The 17,826-nt window shown below is 34.9% G+C and overlaps 1 protein-coding gene across 3 annotated transcripts in view; it reads left to right on the forward strand.

Moving 5' to 3' along the window:
• ZNF654 (zinc finger protein 654) overlaps positions 1 to 17,826 on the forward strand; it is an 83,226-nt gene that overhangs the window by 48,068 nt on the left and 17,332 nt on the right. For 2 of the 3 annotated variants that reach the window (XM_033126133.1, XM_033126140.1), the window contains exons 4-6: positions 11,111 to 11,246; positions 13,932 to 14,134; positions 14,737 to 14,876. In XM_033126133.1, the coding sequence (XP_032982024.1) occupies positions 11,111 to 11,246; positions 13,932 to 14,134; positions 14,737 to 14,876 (479 nt within the window). The remainder of the gene's footprint in view (positions 1 to 11,110; positions 11,247 to 13,931; positions 14,135 to 14,736; positions 14,877 to 17,826) is intronic. The other variant, XM_033126150.1, reaches the window with a different exon arrangement.

Consider the following 17,826-nt stretch of genomic DNA (forward strand, 5'->3'; position numbering starts at 1 on the left):
AGGAAATATGGTATAACACCTGGTCTTATTTTCAGGGAAACACGGTAGTACTGTGGCTCACTAATGTGTCCTTGGCATGACCTCATCAGCACTTCTCTGGATATAAGAAAGGAAGATGGGCTTTGAACTCCGCCTAGGGGTAAAGTGTTTAGACAACATCTCTTACATTTACTCCTATGGTGTTAAAGAGGCTGATGGTCAACCGGGATTGCCGTCCACCTTGGGGAAGAGATCAGCAGAGTAACAGAAAAATAATGCATTGCTTTCTTTCACCTAGAATTTTTATTTCAGATTATTGAAAGCAAGCTTTTAGACTGAATAGAATTTTATGATTGATCACTCTGGTGCATACCCAAAATAGGAAAATTATAAGCGAACGTAACTGGCTAAGGTTTATCTAAAACTTCTTCACATTCAGAATCTGACTCTGGAAGTGCTTTTCCTCTCAATCATTAGTGTCTGTTTTTCTATACCATTTTGTCTTCAGTGACATCAAAAGTGGTAGTGAGGTAGCATTTACTAAAATAGGCTCTATTTAGCCTATTTTAAAAAATAGCCTAAAAGAAAAGCCTTTGGTACTTAACTTGGCTTTTAAAAGCTTAAGCTGGTCTTTTGGTTCTGTTTAGCCAACTTTTGACTCCTGCTTCAGGGGTGTTATTAAATTAGATTAATTGCCCTACACTCATTTCACACTATTTGGTTCCCAAGAGTTAAAAAAATGTTCTGCTAGTCTCAGATTTTATTCTGAGTCATCGATATACCCTTTTGCAAGTTTTCGTGCTGTCTCTTTGAATGTCCATGCAAGCAGAGTAACAACTACATCATGACCATTGGCAGGCTGATGTGGATTCTAAGATATCACTGGATATACAACATATTCTGATTTCAGAGTTGTACAAATACGAAAAAAAAAATGCATGTTAGAGTCAGTGAAAGTAGGTACATTATCTTGAACATTACACTTTCTTACATTCAGCAAAAGAGGTAAAAATACCTGTTCTCATGGAGTTTACATTTTAATTAGGGACTATCTTCAAGTACTTAAAACTTATTCATTTTCCATTCAATTTTTTCCTTTGACACTTGTGTTCTTGGCAATCCACTTTTGAACTTTCAGCAAATATTTATTGAGTCTCCACTATGTGCTAGGTACTAAGCTCTGGAACAGACAGTAGTAAAGCAGAAGCAAAACCCCTGGTGTTGTGGAGTTTATTAATAATTCTAGTGTATAAAACAAAGACAATAAACCAAACTTTTGTAAATTAAGGATATTTTAGAAAGTGACAGGTGACTTCGAGAAAAATAAAGCAGGCCAGAGAAATAGGAGTGCTGACATAATGGCATTGTGGGGGGGGATTTCCCTTTTAAGTGGGTGGTCAGGGGATGCCTCATGGAGACCTGGGCTGAACACTGACGGTGGGAACCATGGAAGTGTCTGTAGAGTAGATGAGAGAATCTGTTGTTTTAAATATGTGAAATAACATTTTGAAGGGATATATCCTTTTTTTTTTTCTTCTGAGCAGGGTTTCCATTCAGTTATCAAAATAATCATTTCCTCAAATGAGAGTTCATGGTTTTTGCACCCTTTTCTATCCCGTTTAAATTCTTCAGTCCACTTCCTCTCCTCTTTGTTGTGTTTTTAAAAAATTTACCTGCCATTTCTGTTGCTGTGCCTTCTTCCTGCTCTGAACTTTCTTGAGCCTCAACTCCTGCCTCCTAGGAGAGATTTCATCTTTTGTTCCACTTTAGCTTTACCTGGAGCATTGTCCTGCATTTTCTGAACTGAGCTGTCGCTGCTGGTGCTTCCCAGGTCTGTGCCCTTAGAGACCCAGGAAGGACCAACATGTAGTCCATGTACATCCCCCTCAAACTTTACATGTATTAAGTTTTGTGAATTCTCCGGGCTTTTGACTGACCTTTGGTATTACCATAACAATCGCAATGTCACCTTTTGAAATTTTAAAAATTTTATACTAGTAATGCAAAAATTTACCCCAACTGGTTCCTTTCTGTCCACCTGTCATACAGATTCATACCAGCTTAAGATCATGCTCTTTCTCCTCTACCATATACCTGGGGATCTTGTTAAAACGCAGATTATGATTCCCAGTAGTTCTGGGGTGGGGCCCGAGGTTCTTCATGTCTAACAAGCTCCAAGGTGATGCCTGTGGCGCTGTTCTCTGACCACACTGAGTCAGCAACGGACTCACACTCTTTACTGGATTTTAGTTAATTATTCCTTCTGTGCCCACCCCCACCCCCACTCTAATACTCCAAACATGAGTATCCCAGCTTTGCCACTCATTCTCTGTCATCTTGGAAATTTCTGTGTCAGTTTCTTCATTTGTAAAATGGGGACAGTACTGTACTTATTGCATAGGGTCGTCAGCTTGGTATCATTCTTAGCAAAATGATCTGGCTTAAGGCAGGTCTTACAGCCTGTCTGATGAAGCATGTGGGCTCTGAAGTCATACTACCTGGACTTCTGTTTTCACAATAAGAGTGAAACCCAGCCCTTAATTAAGTAGATTCTGTTCTTCCATGAATTTCTGATCTGGCAATCAACAGCGGATTAGCTCCAGGAAAAACCAAATCAATGAAGGAAATGACCTCTAAAAATTAATTTTCAATTCATAGTTATGTGCAGCCATATCTTGTTATCATCTTCAGTTTTCAGGATAAAGGAAAGTTCCTACAAATGCAGGACTCATGTAGAACAAACAGGATTCCCACAAAGGAAAAAAATATGATCAGGCTAGCAGTGAACTCCTTTTCAACATAACAAATGCCAGAATAAATAGATAATGACTAGTGAATTTTTCAAGAGAAAAAGTATTGTTTAATAATACAGCTGCCAAGCCCTATAGTTTATGAGAGAAGGCAACAGAAATAAATAGCCCAAATACTTGGAAAATAAACCAACTACATGTGGGCACACTTCATTTGTCAGGAAAACAAATGAAGTATACCAGCTGATTTAAAAATTACCAAAACAAAGAATTTACAAATAGAGTTATTGCAGAATAAAAGAAATAGGACTAACCTGAGGAAACAAGTTAAAATTAGTAGGTTATTGTTAACATGGCTGTTATGAAAATTCTATCAATGTCAGAAATGATTCTGGAAGAAGGAATTGCCCCAAGTTTTAAATCAAAGCACACATAAGAATCTAGAACTAAAATCTCAGATTATGGTATTGATTGGATGGGGGTAAGGAAGATAGAAGAGAATCAAGTATATTTTTGGCCATCTAAGCTGAAGTAACCACACAGCACAGGCCATTCACTAAGTGAGCTGTGATTGATTTTAGGGGAAAAGAAGGATATAGAAAGAAAGTAAGTTCCATTCTAGACACAGAGCATTAAATTTATTTGGAATATCCAAGTACTAATGCCCAGTGATGGTTAGATCCATGGGTCAATATTTCTACCTTCTTAGTTTTTGTTTTGTTTTGTGTTTTTTTTTTTTTAACCAAGAACATGTATTACTTTTACAAATCAAGAGAAAAATAGATGTTATAAAGGGTTTTTTTTTTTTTTTTTAATTCAGAAAAATGAAAGAGACCTTGGGGTAGTCTGCAAACTGCCAACCAGTAACCTAGAAGCCTTATTGCTAGAGCTCTGCAAATGTTTTAATGAGCCTGTCCTCCCCTCAGAGAAAACTGTCCCCATCCCTAGTGATCAGTGTGTAAGTCACAGAGATCTTTTCTGTTCAGATCAGAAGTAGGCCTTAGTTAAACTCGCTTTCCTGGGACTCCCCCTAATTTTTTAATCTGCTTGCCCTCCTTTGCGTGAGTTGGGAAAGGAGGTGTGAGATGGTAGGGGAAATAACCTCCCAGGGACAAGGAGGCCCAAGGCTAGTTTAGTGCAGTAGCATCATGAGAGAGGAGCATCAAATAATCAAAAATAGAAGAACCAACCGCAAGAGAGGAGGTCAGATAAGTTGTTGTGCCCACCCTGCTTCGCTGGGTAAGTGCTTATCTCGCTTCACAAGTTAGAGTGTGTGTTCATGGGCGTCATAAACCAGCACACCTCACAGGTTGCATTATTTTTAGCTAATACGAAGAAATTTAGCACTATTGACTTTCCACTAAAACCTTCAGGACCATGTTTCCTCCCTAGACTTCTTGGAATAAGTTGCCCAAAGACTTAATTTGGCAAAGTCCTAATCCTGGTATTCAAAACCACCTTTGTAGTCATAGTTTACAGGCTTTTAAAGAATATAACCCTATCAGCTCAATAGCATGAATTTTGTGAGTAGCACTTTTAAAATTGTGTTCCCGTATTTTCTGCTCTAACAGAAGTTCTTTTTTGTCTCTGCCTAACACCATTTTGACTGCATATAACTTTTCTCCCTTAAATTTTCCCTCTGTTACCAAAACACTAATCCCTCTAAATTCTTTCTGTGATTTGATAGTCTCTCCAACTACGCTGGCATGTCTGGTGGGCAGAGACTGACTTTTATCCCTCTGTCTCCAACACTTAGTCTTCGTCCCTTAGTATGATGTATTTGCCAACACAAAGGAAGGATAAATAACTTCACAGACATTTCTATCTGATGTGTACTATTTCTTTCTTTAAAAAAAAACTTTTTAGAAAACTCTGAAACACAAACAATGAGGCATATTGTCTGAACCTGTTTACCTCGTGGTCCATTGGTTACCACTGTGTACAGTGAGATGGGGAGAGATTAGTAAACGTATTCATGGGGTGAAACATCAAATATCTACTTGTAGATTCTAATTTGACAGTATATAGAAAAAAGAGAAATTGAAGTATGCTTAATTGTATGAAAAGTATGATGGAAAATATTTCACTGTCCATGAAAGAAACATACTTGACAAGTGTGCCCCATGTTTAGCACTGGGAGTGAAAAGGATTGATGTTAAAATTAAAGTTTCAGATTCTGAAATCATTTTGTAAAGACTGTATTCTTTAGAAAACTCTTGTGTTGAAATGGGTAAAGTTTTGGTATTTTTCCACTGGCATTTATCATTTTGAAATTGTTACTCTTGATTAATAATTCTTGTATATCATGACCTCAGAAATGTTTCTCTATATTTTTAAAAATAATTTGTTTGAGAAGGAAACACCTTACTTCAGTTCAACTGTTGAGGTTCTGTAATCACTTTGAAGAGATAGGACAGCCAGAGTTATTTCAAGCTTAAAATAAATAATAAAAAAAACTTGAGACATTTAAGCTCTAGGGACCAAAGAACAATCCTCCAAAAGATAGCGCTGCAGCATCAGTAAGTTTCAGGAAAGGTCACTATACTCTGTCACATGGAACAACAGTCATTTAAAAGAGGGTACTAAGCACGGTGCATTAATACTTACTCACACCACATAGCCGACCATAAACAAAGATCTTGTATTCTAAGCATTTTGCAATCTTTGTTGTCAGGAGCAGGCATGTAGGTAGGTTGGACAATTAAGTTCGTGAACTTTCCACCATGTAAGTGCATGGTGGAAAGTTCGCGAACTTAATTGTCCGACTATTGTGCTTTCAAAATAAATGATAGGATTAACACTTTGAAACCAGCTTTGAAAACACATCAGGATCAATGAGGCAGTCATTATTCACTGAAAGCTGATTCTGTAGTGTCCTAATACATAACTGGAAGTATCTGCATGCTAGTGCTTGAAGTTGTTTATATTTTCCCAGATAAAATATTAGATCATAGAAAATTTAGCTGTAAAGTACTGTAGAGGGCATTAGTCCAATTTAACTTTTTAGGAAATGATGAAACCTAGGACTAGCGAGATTCATTCATTCACCCATTCAACAATATTAGAGATTAAGTATCTTCCTAATTTGTAGCATAGCTACTACTGTGACCTGTTCTCTTGACTGACACCAGTGCTCTTTCTACTGAATCAGATTTTATATTTATTTCTTTGTGTGAGAATCGGTGCTCAGATAAATCTCGCATACTCCTTAATTGTGCTTTAGGGTCTTAAAGTTAGAACTGTAACAATAGCACTTCTCTATTGGCGATATTATTTCATTACTTATTTAAAACTGTTAATGGAGGGATGTGCTTTCATTAGCATGGCAACCACCAATTAATTTTGAAATCTGATTATGCTCTCTGTTGATGGCTTTTAAAAAAAGTTTGAGCCCATATCCCCAATATATATGTATTTGTTATTTATGTACATGTACTAATACTATATACATTACAAAATATAAAAATACATTTAAAAGAGAGAAATAAAAATGTTTTAACAGTGTAAAAACTTTAATGATACTAATGTGATTGAATATGCTTTATTTTTGAAAAATTTTAACACTTGGTCATGTAGTGATTCAAAGTCTTAATTTCAAGTTCAATACTTTGATACTTGGTTTTAATAGCTGTCATAGTTGGAAAAGATACCTTTGGTAGATCCGCATGGCAAAACTTTTGTTTCTAAATTATGATTCTCCGTTGTAAATGCCCTTGACCAAATATACAAAGTTTTGTTGAAATTTGAGTGCTGAATTTCCAGCATTCCGGAAGCTAATCAGTGTTTCTTGAATACTAACCATTTTTAACAAATGAATTGAAAACTCATTAAAATGCTCCAGTTGAAAGATTTTTCAAGACAAAATTCTAATTTAAGCTTTTTAATGATATAGATACAAGCATTATAGGTGGCATTGATTTTTGGCAACAACAATCATGTAATGATGCAAACACTTCCAAACATTCATTTTAAATGATTTTCTTCATAAGAACTTTCTTTTGAAAAGCAGTAATTTTTTCATTGTTATACTGTTCTCTTTATATGGACAAACTCAGAATGTTTATTTTTCAAAAACATGAGGTAAATACTCCATAGGAACTTAATCACAGAAAAGAATTGCAAATTTGTGATCATTGTCTTTTTCTAAAAGAAAACTGCATAATATCTTTAAATTTTACAACTGATGTGCTTTGCCATAAGATAATGAATGAAAATGTAATAATAAAAGATACTGATCACTCATCTCCTTTCAAAGTATTGTAAATATTTTATTGTATTTTCAAGGCTCTGTTTTTATAAGATTAACCACATTGAAGACCTTTTATATTTTTGCTTTGATTTGCTACAATAGCTTGCTTATGAATGAATAAGACTGGTATTCTATAATTTTCTTCTGAAATTTACATTTCATCAAAAGTAAGACATATTGCATTGTGCTTCTACTTACACATAGTTCCGTAGAACCCTATTTTGATGGAAAAAAGCACTTATTATTGAGAATGTATCTTTAGTGTACCTTTCCTTTCTTGACTTTGAAGAAGCTTTAAACAACATAGGAAGTAAGATGTTAACACTAAATAACGCAAGGCCTGTCTCTTATATGAGAAACACCAGAAGAGTGGACTGGTAGAGATTTTCAATACTGCAGGAGAAAGAATGAAGTTTATTATGGATCGAGGTAGCTAGCGGAGGCTTCTCAGGGAAAAGTGGGCCTGTGGAAAAATAGTTAGGAAAGGGTTTAGATAGGTTTACAGGAAGGTTTAGATAGGTTTATAGGAAGTTGTAGGACAGGGGTGTCCAAACTTTTTTCACCAAGAGCCATATTCGGTAAAATACACAAACAGCCGGGCCACTCACTCAAGGTGAAGTATGTATTGCCTCACCTGGTTTATTTAAGTAAACTAAATATATTTTTGGAATTTGCTGCGGGCAAATAAAAAAGGGATCGCGGGCCGCGGTTGGCCCACGGGCCGCAGTTTGGACACCCCTGTTGTAGGAGAAAGAGCATGATGTGAGAAAAACCATAGGCAAGAAGTACAAGGTGAGTTTGAGAAATATGGAAGAGACCAGATTGGAGAAAAGACTTCCTGAAGTGTATAACAGATGAATGAATGAGTAGGTAGGTAAGTACAGAGGTCCTTATATATGAAATTGGAACATTAAGACTTTCATCCTGTGATAAGTTGTCAAAGGGTTCAGATTAAGTATGTAGAACAGTCAGAACACTGATCTGCAGTTTCATAGACATGTTCTAGTGGCCAGATAGAGCTTAGCAAAGTGGCATCGAGTTCATGGAAGAAAAATCTTCTAGAATGAAACATTAAGCCCACGCCACATGGATTCTAAAAGAGTGAGGGAAGGAGTTGCGTTTTCTCTACCTCTGGCAGTGACACAGGGTTGAATAGAAGTTTCTGAGGGAATTATTTTTAGCGCAGTGCAGTTGGTATCAGTGACAGCAGACAACTTAATAAAGGATTAGGTTTATACACAGGTCAAAATCTTTAATTAAGTAAACCTCCTACAAAATACAATATGTATGTACTCTAGAAAAGATAAGTTGTGTATTCTGCAGTGATTTCAGTGCTTCCTTTTTCACTTTGGAGGCTTTTTGGTTGAATATCATCCAAAAAAAAACATCATACTATTTAAGGAAGGAGGAGCCAAAAGATACTTACAAACTTACTTGTTTTCTTTCGTCCTGTGTCTTTTTAAATAGGCAAAAATGAAATGTTTATTTCATCTGTATTTCCTATCCAGAGCTATTTCTCATAGAAGTGGTCTCCAAAATATGATGTACTTGACTTAAGAAGTACACACACAAAAAACAAAACTCATATTTTTTTTTAATTTTAGAAAGATTAACTGAAACTAATTTACTAATTTTTAATGGAAGGATTTATGGGAATACAATTATATAGTTTATAGTATAAACATTTATGAAAGTATACACTAATTGTAGGAGGTGCAATCAATAAGTATGTCAAAATTGACTATGGCATAGGGGTTATTACATTTACAGATCATCAGTGCTTTCCCCTAGAAATTTTGATTCAGTAGGTTTGAACTGGGGCCTGGAAATCTGTTAACAAGACCTCCAAGTGTTTCTTAGTTTCATCCAAGTTTAGGAAATTATCAATAGACCCGTTTCACCATGTCTTAACTTAGGCCTAAGTCCAGTTCTAAGCCCGCAAGTGCTAATGGCTGCATGAGTGATTGGTGTCTCACTTACTCTAAGACAGTTAGGAAGATGGGTTGTCCAAGGGCCCAGCAGCAGAGCTAAAGTTAAAGCTCCCCAGGTGATTCAGGGGCAAGCATTCAGCTCACTTGATTTCTTGTGCTTTGATTGGATCAAAAGCCAGCTTGAATGTTAGGGGCACCAATATGTGTGTGTGTCTAGTGTAATTTAGGAGTTTGTTTACCTTGAGGTTTTAAAATGATGATTGTTTTTAACCATGAATCTGTTGCCACAGATAATTACTATGTTCCATGTATTTAAAAAAGCATAGTTGATCAATAACTTTATATCTTATTTTTATGAATGCTATATAACATGCTGACACATGGAAATGTAGAAATTAATTTTATACTGAGGCAATTGGGTGCCCTAAAATAAAATATTTATTCAAAATTTTAAAAAAATACTAGAAGAAATAATAGCTAGCATTTATTAAGTGCTTACTACGTGCCAGGCACTGTATCAAGCACTTTTCAATACTCTATATTATTTAATCCTCACAACAATCCTATGAAGGTGGTGTTTTTAGTATCCTTTTTGCAGAGGAGTTAACTGAATGAGCACAGAGAGGTTAAGTAACTTGCCCATTGTTTATAGGGTTTTTGTTTGCTTGCCTGCTCGTTTTAATTTGGAAATGTCCTAAATGACTTCCAGAAGATACTTTCATGTTTTGACTTAATGGTCCTTTGACTTCTTTGACTGAATGATGATCATGAAATTTGATTTCTTCTACTGCCTCCTCGTATAAAACAAAGAAAACCTTTTGTATATTTTAACAAGGAATGAGAAGTGACATGTAGATATCATTTTGGAACGTTCAAATGAAAGAACATAAGTTAATAAAAAGAAAGTGTTTATTGTTCCTTTGAGTATGTAGCTTGGTGATTTATCTGATAAGTAAAATTTGTAAATATACATATATTGTTTTATCCTGAAGCTTTGCTTTAAAACTGTTATTAAGTTTTTAATGTCAGGGAATTTTTTTTGAGCACAGCAAGAAATTCTGGCAATTATTTGTGTTTTAATTGATGTGCAATTTATTCAAATTTTTATTTAACATTGCCAATTTTAATATCTAGTTTTTTCTTAAGGCTTTAAATTCAAATTATGCATTAAAAAATAAATCTATTCATACTTTCACTAGGCCTTCAGTTAATTTTTTTAAATTACCAAATTAAATACCCTGAAACATTTTAAAACACGATACTAAATAAAGTATATGACAAGTTAAAAAAGCATAATCAAATAATTCAATCTTGTAAATCTAAATATAATAAATCAATTTATAAATTCAGTAAACCAAGTTCTCCGTAATATTAAATATTGCTTACAAACTACACTGCTGTCACATAATTCATATTACAATCACAAATCTAAGATAAAATTCTCTAAAAACATTTCAAATATCTTTTTTAAAAAATCCCAGAAAGTGCATAGACAAATTATCAGTTAATGCCCAACTTATCAATACATTTTTACCTTAAACCTAATGCAAAGTCTTCTTGTTATAGGTTGGATTCATTCCTTCAGCCTGTTTTTCCTTTATCCCAAGACTCCAAATCTACTTGTACAATAAAGTGGAATAGAATTTCCATCTTGCAACCTTCTACCACAACTAAGATTATATATACATTTGGGATCAGGTCAGGCCACCTACATCTGTCTACCTGCCAACCAGTCTGCATTGGAGCCCTCTACCCGCTTCTTATCGTCAGGCTCTTGCCTGTCGTTAACAGAAACTTTATGATCCCTCATGTAAATTTAACTGAACATTTAAGTTTTACATTTTTGAAGTCTGATTCTTTTCCTAGAAATGACATCCCTTAAGTTTTTCCCTTAGGTTTTTGCAACCTGGTTCTTTTCCTAGAAATGATGCATCCCTTAAGTTTTTCCCTTAGGTTACACTTCATCCCTGTTATGATGGGATTTCCTAAGTCCAATTATGTACAAACTGTGTAACCTTTGGCATTAAAGTCTATTTGTGTACTAATGGGGTTTGGACACCCTACTTAGGTTACTTAGCAACCCTTTCTCTTTTATAATTTAATAGCCTCACTGGCCATCAGTCATTTTATTGACAATGATGATCAAGTTTAGTTTTTAACCCCTTTAAATTCACAAAGCCAAAATGATTTTTCTCTCCTAGGAATGCCAGAATCACCTCCGCAGATATGGAAATGTGAATCTGGAACTGGTGACTCGAATCATTAGAGATGGTGGCCCATGGGAAGATCCAGTGTTGCAAGCTGTTCTTAAAGCCCAGCCAGCATCTCAGGAGATAGGTACTTCAGGAAACTCAAAATCCAAACCAACATTTGTGAGAAGTGAACACAGTTTCATTTTCTAACTAGAGCAGTAATAGTGATTCTTCTTTATTTTATAATACTGAATAAGAGTTACGTATTTTCACATGAAGTGTGTTTAATTTGTTGTACTAAACTGCCCTAAGAGTGATTTTTGACACCAGATTAGGTACATTTATTTCTAGTAATTTCCCATTCTAATGTGATTCAGTGTGTTAACACTTCTACTGTCCAGATGTTACTTACCTACAGAAAATCCATTTGTTTTTGTCATTTCAGTTTGTATTTTTTAAATCTATTTAAGTAGGAATAGCTTTATAAAACAAAACAAATCACCCTGCGTAAGCACGTGGGATCTCCCTTATACAGGAAACTCGTTCAATTTTGTTACCACTACTGTTTATCCTACACCTAGCCCAGTGCCTGGTACAGAGTAGGTGCTCAATATAAATATTTGTTGATTAAATGAAGGACCACATGATGACTGCATAAGTGAATGAGTGACGAACTGAATAAGTAAGTTTCAATTCCAAATACTCTAGAGTAGTATTTCCCAAACTTCATCCATTAATAGAACTTAAATTTTCTCTCACTCCCTTACCACCTGCACACTTCTTTGACATCACCTCTTCTGAACCTTAGGTCCACAGGGGTTCCTGTGGGCCAAAATTTTCTTGTGAGGCAGACGGCTCTGTCAACTTTTAGTTAATTCTTTTAAAAAATATTTGCCATATTACTCCTGAGTCACAAAACATTGTGGATCACCAAAACTTAGAATGTAAGCTCAGACATAGCGAATAAGCACAAAACTGTGGAAAACATTTGAAAGGATGGAGAGAGCCTATGGAGTGCAATTATAAGATGGCCAAAGGGAAAAGACAAGAACTTCCAGTTCTGGAACCATTCAGACCTTGGTCTGGTGAGGAATACACTTCACAACACAGGTTGTGCTGAGCAGGTTAGGATCTTTCCATTTGTTCCAGGTTAAGGGGTGGGGTGGATTGTGAGTAGAGTTGAGTGGAGACGGGGCTGAAGTTCTTGGGCTTACGAGTAAGCTGACCTCAAGATGCAAGTGTGGAGGACTGCAAGGGGGAAGTGAGAGAAGACGAAGAGATGGGGCCAGGAGAAGTAGTGCAGAGTGGTGGGATGAGACTGGCGGTAGGAACAGACTAGGAGGAAAAGGCTAAAGTATGTGACAGTGGTGGGGGTATATACCCAAGGGATACAGAGGAGATTGACACTTGATGTGAGAGTCTGGGGAAAGATAAAAAAGCTGAAGAGGGAGGCATTTAGAACTGAGGTTGGAAGAGTTGGAATGCCGAGTAAAAGTATGAAGAGACAAATATAAGGAAGGCAAGGGTGACAGACTGAAGGAAATATGAGGAGACTGGGGACTGAGGCCAGAGGGAACGGGAGCTAGACAAAAGCAGAGCTTCAGAAGGAGAGAAAATGGGGGAAGAAAGGTTGGGCTTTTAAAGGGGAGCTTTTAAGCTTCTCTGAATAGGAGCTAGAACAAACGTGTTTGGGTTGGTGTGAGGGCTGATGGCCTCAATACATGTATATATATAGGCCTTCCTACAGTCCTTTCCTACTTACACTAACATACCTCACTCTGGGAAAAGCTGCTCTAGAGCCCCCTTCATACTGGTGACTCTCCTGTAGTTGGTGATCATTAGGTAAAGACTAGTCTGAAGTTTATCTTTGCATGAACGGTACAAATCAGTGTCTGCTTATCACAGATTGTAAACAGAATTGCAAGGCAAATGTTGAAGCCCAAATAAAACCTCACTCATAGCATTTTAGAAGCTAATGATTAAACATATATAACTAATTAAAATACATTGGGTTTGAAATCATGAAATATGGGTTCCAATTTCTGCTCTGTCACTTAAGTTTTGTCTTTGGGCAAGTCATTTGACCTCTCTGAGCCTCAGTTTTATTATCTGTAAAACAAATACTGTGATACCTGTAATAAGATTGTTGTTAGGCTTCAATAAACATATGTAGATAAAGATGTTTGTATATTTTAAATTGTGTAAAAGCAAGTATTTATTAGTTATTATCCTTAGCAATACAGGAGCATATATTAATAAGCAGCCCTAGTTGGCACTACTTTTGGCTTAATCTTTTGTTGAAAAGTAATGAAATATATTTCTTTTGCAGTTTTTTTTCATTAATTCAGATTATATTTCTGTAATTAATCTGAATTAATGTGGTTGAATCAATGTAGTTTTAAGGACAAATCAGGATTCTGCCTTTTAACCTTTACAATAATGAAAATATTGGGCAGTAAGAAGATGAAGTACATAATCTTAGACTAGAAATAAATTCCAGACCCCATGCTATTTGAAACATATTTTAACATATTAATGAAATGAAAAAATGATTTCATGGTTTTTTTTTTTTTAATTTTTTTTCTTTTTAGACTGAGAAGAAATTGACAGTATTGTTTTGGTGTCGCTCTTAATTCCATTTTCCAGTCGTGTAACTGTATATTCTTTTCACAACTAAATTCCAACTAAGAAAATGCTATTTAATTAAATAACTAGTTAATCAGGCAATTTAGAGATAAAGTTTCAAAGTTAGAGATAAAGTTTCAAACAACAGAGTTTGAGAGAATCTTTTCTTGAGAGTAATAAGAGTCTGTTTTCTTTTTTAATATAGTGAACAAATACTTAAGTTCTGAAAATCCACTATTCTTTGAACTACGTGCCAGATACCTAATTGCTTGTGAACGCATACCTGAAGCAATGGCTCTTATTAAATCTTGTATAAGTCACCCAGAAATCAGTAAAGACTTATACTTCCATCAAGCACTCTTCACATGTCTATTTATGTCACCTGTAGAAGATCAGCTACTCCGGGAGGTATTGTTTAAGATTTTTGTTTTGTTTGCCTATCATCATTTTAACCTTACAAAAAAAAAAGAGAGAAAAGCCCATTCTTGTTAAGTTCCTTTTACAGTAATAGCAAAGGTTTTAGGATTACATTATCTAGGTGTGTGCTCTTTGGCACCATTCTTTAAGCTCATGTTGAATTAGACAGAATCTGATATTAAATGATGAAATTAACAAAATATTCATTAATAAGCATTTATGTTGAGTTTCTGGTGTGACAAATAAAAACTGAGAAGCATTATGATTTTGCCTTTTAAATAAATAAATAAGAACTTAAATGTTCATGTTTGTTATTTTGTTTTTTCAAGATGAAAGAATTAATCTTTTCCTAATACTATGGACACTACCTACCTACAAGTTACAGATTTTAATAAGATTAAAAGTAGTCATTGTAAACTGTAGGTGCTATATAGTAAAACTACCATATGAAACCATGAGAATTGTTCTGTACAAGTCATCGTCTTTGTAGAAGAAAACTAGAATTATTTTTTTCTGAATGTTTAAACATTTATTGCAACTAACTTTTTAGATATTTTTAATGATATGAACTAACTTTTCTTTTCCTCTTATAGCATTTATTGAAAACTGATTGTAAGAGTGGAATTGATATCATCTGTAACACTGAAAAAGAAGGCAAGACTATGTTAGCCTTACAACTCTGTGAATCTTTTCTTATTCCACAGCTCCAGAATGGGGATATGTACTGTATCTGGTAAGTGTTCCTAATATAGAAATTGGAATGGTAATATGAGGAACAGAAGGAAGACTGGTTAGCAGAGTTTGGACTTTTATATTTTTAAAAAAGTTATGGGAAAATGTTAAACAAGAAACAGTAATAGTTTGTAAGACTTAAAGATTAAAAAAAGAAAGATCATATGCCAGTACTAGATAGTATAAATGTTTAAGGTATGTGTCATAATGAATCAATTATATTTTAAATTAAATTTGGAGTGTAATAAAGACACTCCAATTTAGAGCCGTTTTAGGTTTACAGTAAAATTAAGAGGGAGGTACAGACATTTCCCATGTACCCCACTTTCTCAAATATCAGTATCAGAATGGTACATTTTCTTTTATCAAGGATGAACCTACACATAATCACTTCAAGTCCAGTTTACCTCAGGGTTCACTTCTGGTGTTACAGATCCTATGGGTTTGGACAATTATATATATGATGACATGTATCCATCATTATAATATCATACAGAGTATTTTCACTGCCCTAAACATCCTCTGTGCTCTGCCTACACATCTCTTTCCCCAGCCCCCACCTCTGGAAAGCACTGATCTTTTTTGTATCTCTATAGAGTTTTGCCTTTTCCAGAATATCATGTGTAGCCTTTTCAGAATGGCTTCTTTCACTTAGTAATACACATTAAAGGTTCTTCCATGTCTTTTCATAGCTTGATAGCTCATTTCTTTTTAGTGCTAATTAATATTCCATTGTCTGGATGTACCACAGTTTATATATCCATTCACCTACTGAAGGACATGTTGGTTGTTTCTAAGGTTTGACAATTATGAATAAAATTGCTGTAAACAACTGAGTGCAGGGTTTTGTGTGAACATGTTTTCACCTCCTTTGGGTAAATACCAAGGAGCAAAACTGCTGGAATGTATGGTAAGAGTGTGCTTAGTTTTGTAAGAAACTGCCAAAGTGTCTTCCAAAGTGGATGTTCCCTTTCTTATTCCCACCAGCAATGAGTGAGCGTTCTTATTGCTCATCGTCACCAGCATTTGGTGTTGTCAGAGTTCAGCCATGCTAATAGGTGTATAGTGGTATCTCATTGCATTTCCCTGATGACATATGATGTGGAACAACTTTCATATGCTTATTTGCTCTCTGTATATCTTCTTTTATGAAGTGTCTGTTGGCCCATTTTTTTATTAGTTGCATGTGTACAAAACACTGTAATACTTAGGCATTTATCATTTATACCCCTCACAAAGTGATAAGCGCCCTCCCACATTCTACTAGCCCTCTGCTGTTTTTTAAAATCCACTTGCTTGTTTTCTTACTGAGTTTAGAGTTTTTTGTCTATTGTGGGGAACAGTCCTTTATCAGATAGGTCTTTTATAAATATCTTCTCCCAGTCTGTGGCTTGTCTTTTAATTCTCTTGATACTGTCTGTTACAGAGCAGAGGTTTTTAATTTTAATGAAGTCCAGCATATGAGTTATTTCTTTCATGGATCATGTCTTTGGTGTTATGTCTAAAAAGGCATCACCATACTCAAGATCATTTAGGTATTCTCTTATGTTATCTTTTAGGAATTTTATAATGGTGCATTTTATGTTTAGGTCTATGATCCATTTTGAGTTAATTGTGAAGGGTATTAAGTGTGCATCTAGATTTTTTTTTTCAGGTGGATGGCCATTATTTCCAGCACCATTAGTGGAAGAGACTACCTTTGCTCCATTGTATTGCCTTTGCTCCTTTGTCAAAGATCAGTTGACTATATTTGTGTGGGCCTATTTCTGGGATCTCTGTTCTGTTCCATTGATTTACTTGTATGTGTCTTATTCTTTAACCAATATAACAGTGTCTTCATTATTTTAGCTTTATAGTAAGCCTTGAGGTTGGGTAGCACCAGTCCTCCAGCTTTGTTCTTCTTCAACATTGTATTGGCTATTCTGAGTCTTTTGCCTCTCCTTATAAACTTTAGAATCAGTTTGTCAATGTCTATAAAATGACCTGCTGGGATTTTGATTGGGATTACACTAAATCTGTAGATCAGGTTGGGAAAAACTGGTATCTTCCTATCTCTGAACATGGAAAATCTCTCCATTTATTTAGTTCTTTGATTTAATTCACCAGAGTTTCGTATTAGGTTGGTATAAAAGTAATTGAGGTTTTTGCAATTGTTTTTAACCTTTTAAACTGCAGTTATTTTGTACCAATCTAATAGTTTTCCTCATGTAAATCTTGTACATATTTTGTTAGATTTATACCTAACTATTTCATTTTTGAGGTGCTAATATAAAGGTATTATGTGAATATTTGTGTTTTTAAACATTTTAACAATTACTTAAGTGCTATTAGGTGAAACCATGAATAATAATTATAAAAGATTCTAATAACTTCTGCCTCCCCTCCAGTACACACACACACACACACCACCACCACCACCACTTTGACATGTCATTAATTCTTAAGGGAAAACTAGGTTTCATTTATCAAACATAATAATCTGAAATGACATGGCCTATAAACATTTTTTAATCAATGCTTTTGAATTTTAAATTCGTAATTATTTAAAACAATAGTTTGAAGGAGGATTTAAAGCAAAACTCATTTAATATTCTTGTTTTATAGATTAAAATCTTCAGACTAAGAGAATCAAATAATTAGTAGCAGAGCTGAGTCTAGAAACTAGTGGACTTACCTTCTAGGGGAGTATACTTTTAGTTCGATTACATACATTTTATTCAAAAGTTTACCCTGTCAATTGGAATTTCAAATAGAGGAAGGGATCAGGAGGCAGTGACAAGACATACACTTAAGTATTACCATTTATTGATACGTAGTTATTCCCAAAAAGAATACAGTCATGACTGTTATAGTAGATCTTTTCCTATGGGGATAGGAATGTTATTTGCCCTTGGCTGTATTAAACTATTTATACAGGATATCTTTAGTGTTTTATTTTAATGTAGTCTTAA

The sequence above is a fragment of the Rhinolophus ferrumequinum genome, chromosome 2 (genome assembly GCF_004115265.2).
Source record: "Rhinolophus ferrumequinum isolate MPI-CBG mRhiFer1 chromosome 2, mRhiFer1_v1.p, whole genome shotgun sequence".
Taxonomy (NCBI): Eukaryota; Metazoa; Chordata; class Mammalia; order Chiroptera; family Rhinolophidae; genus Rhinolophus; species Rhinolophus ferrumequinum.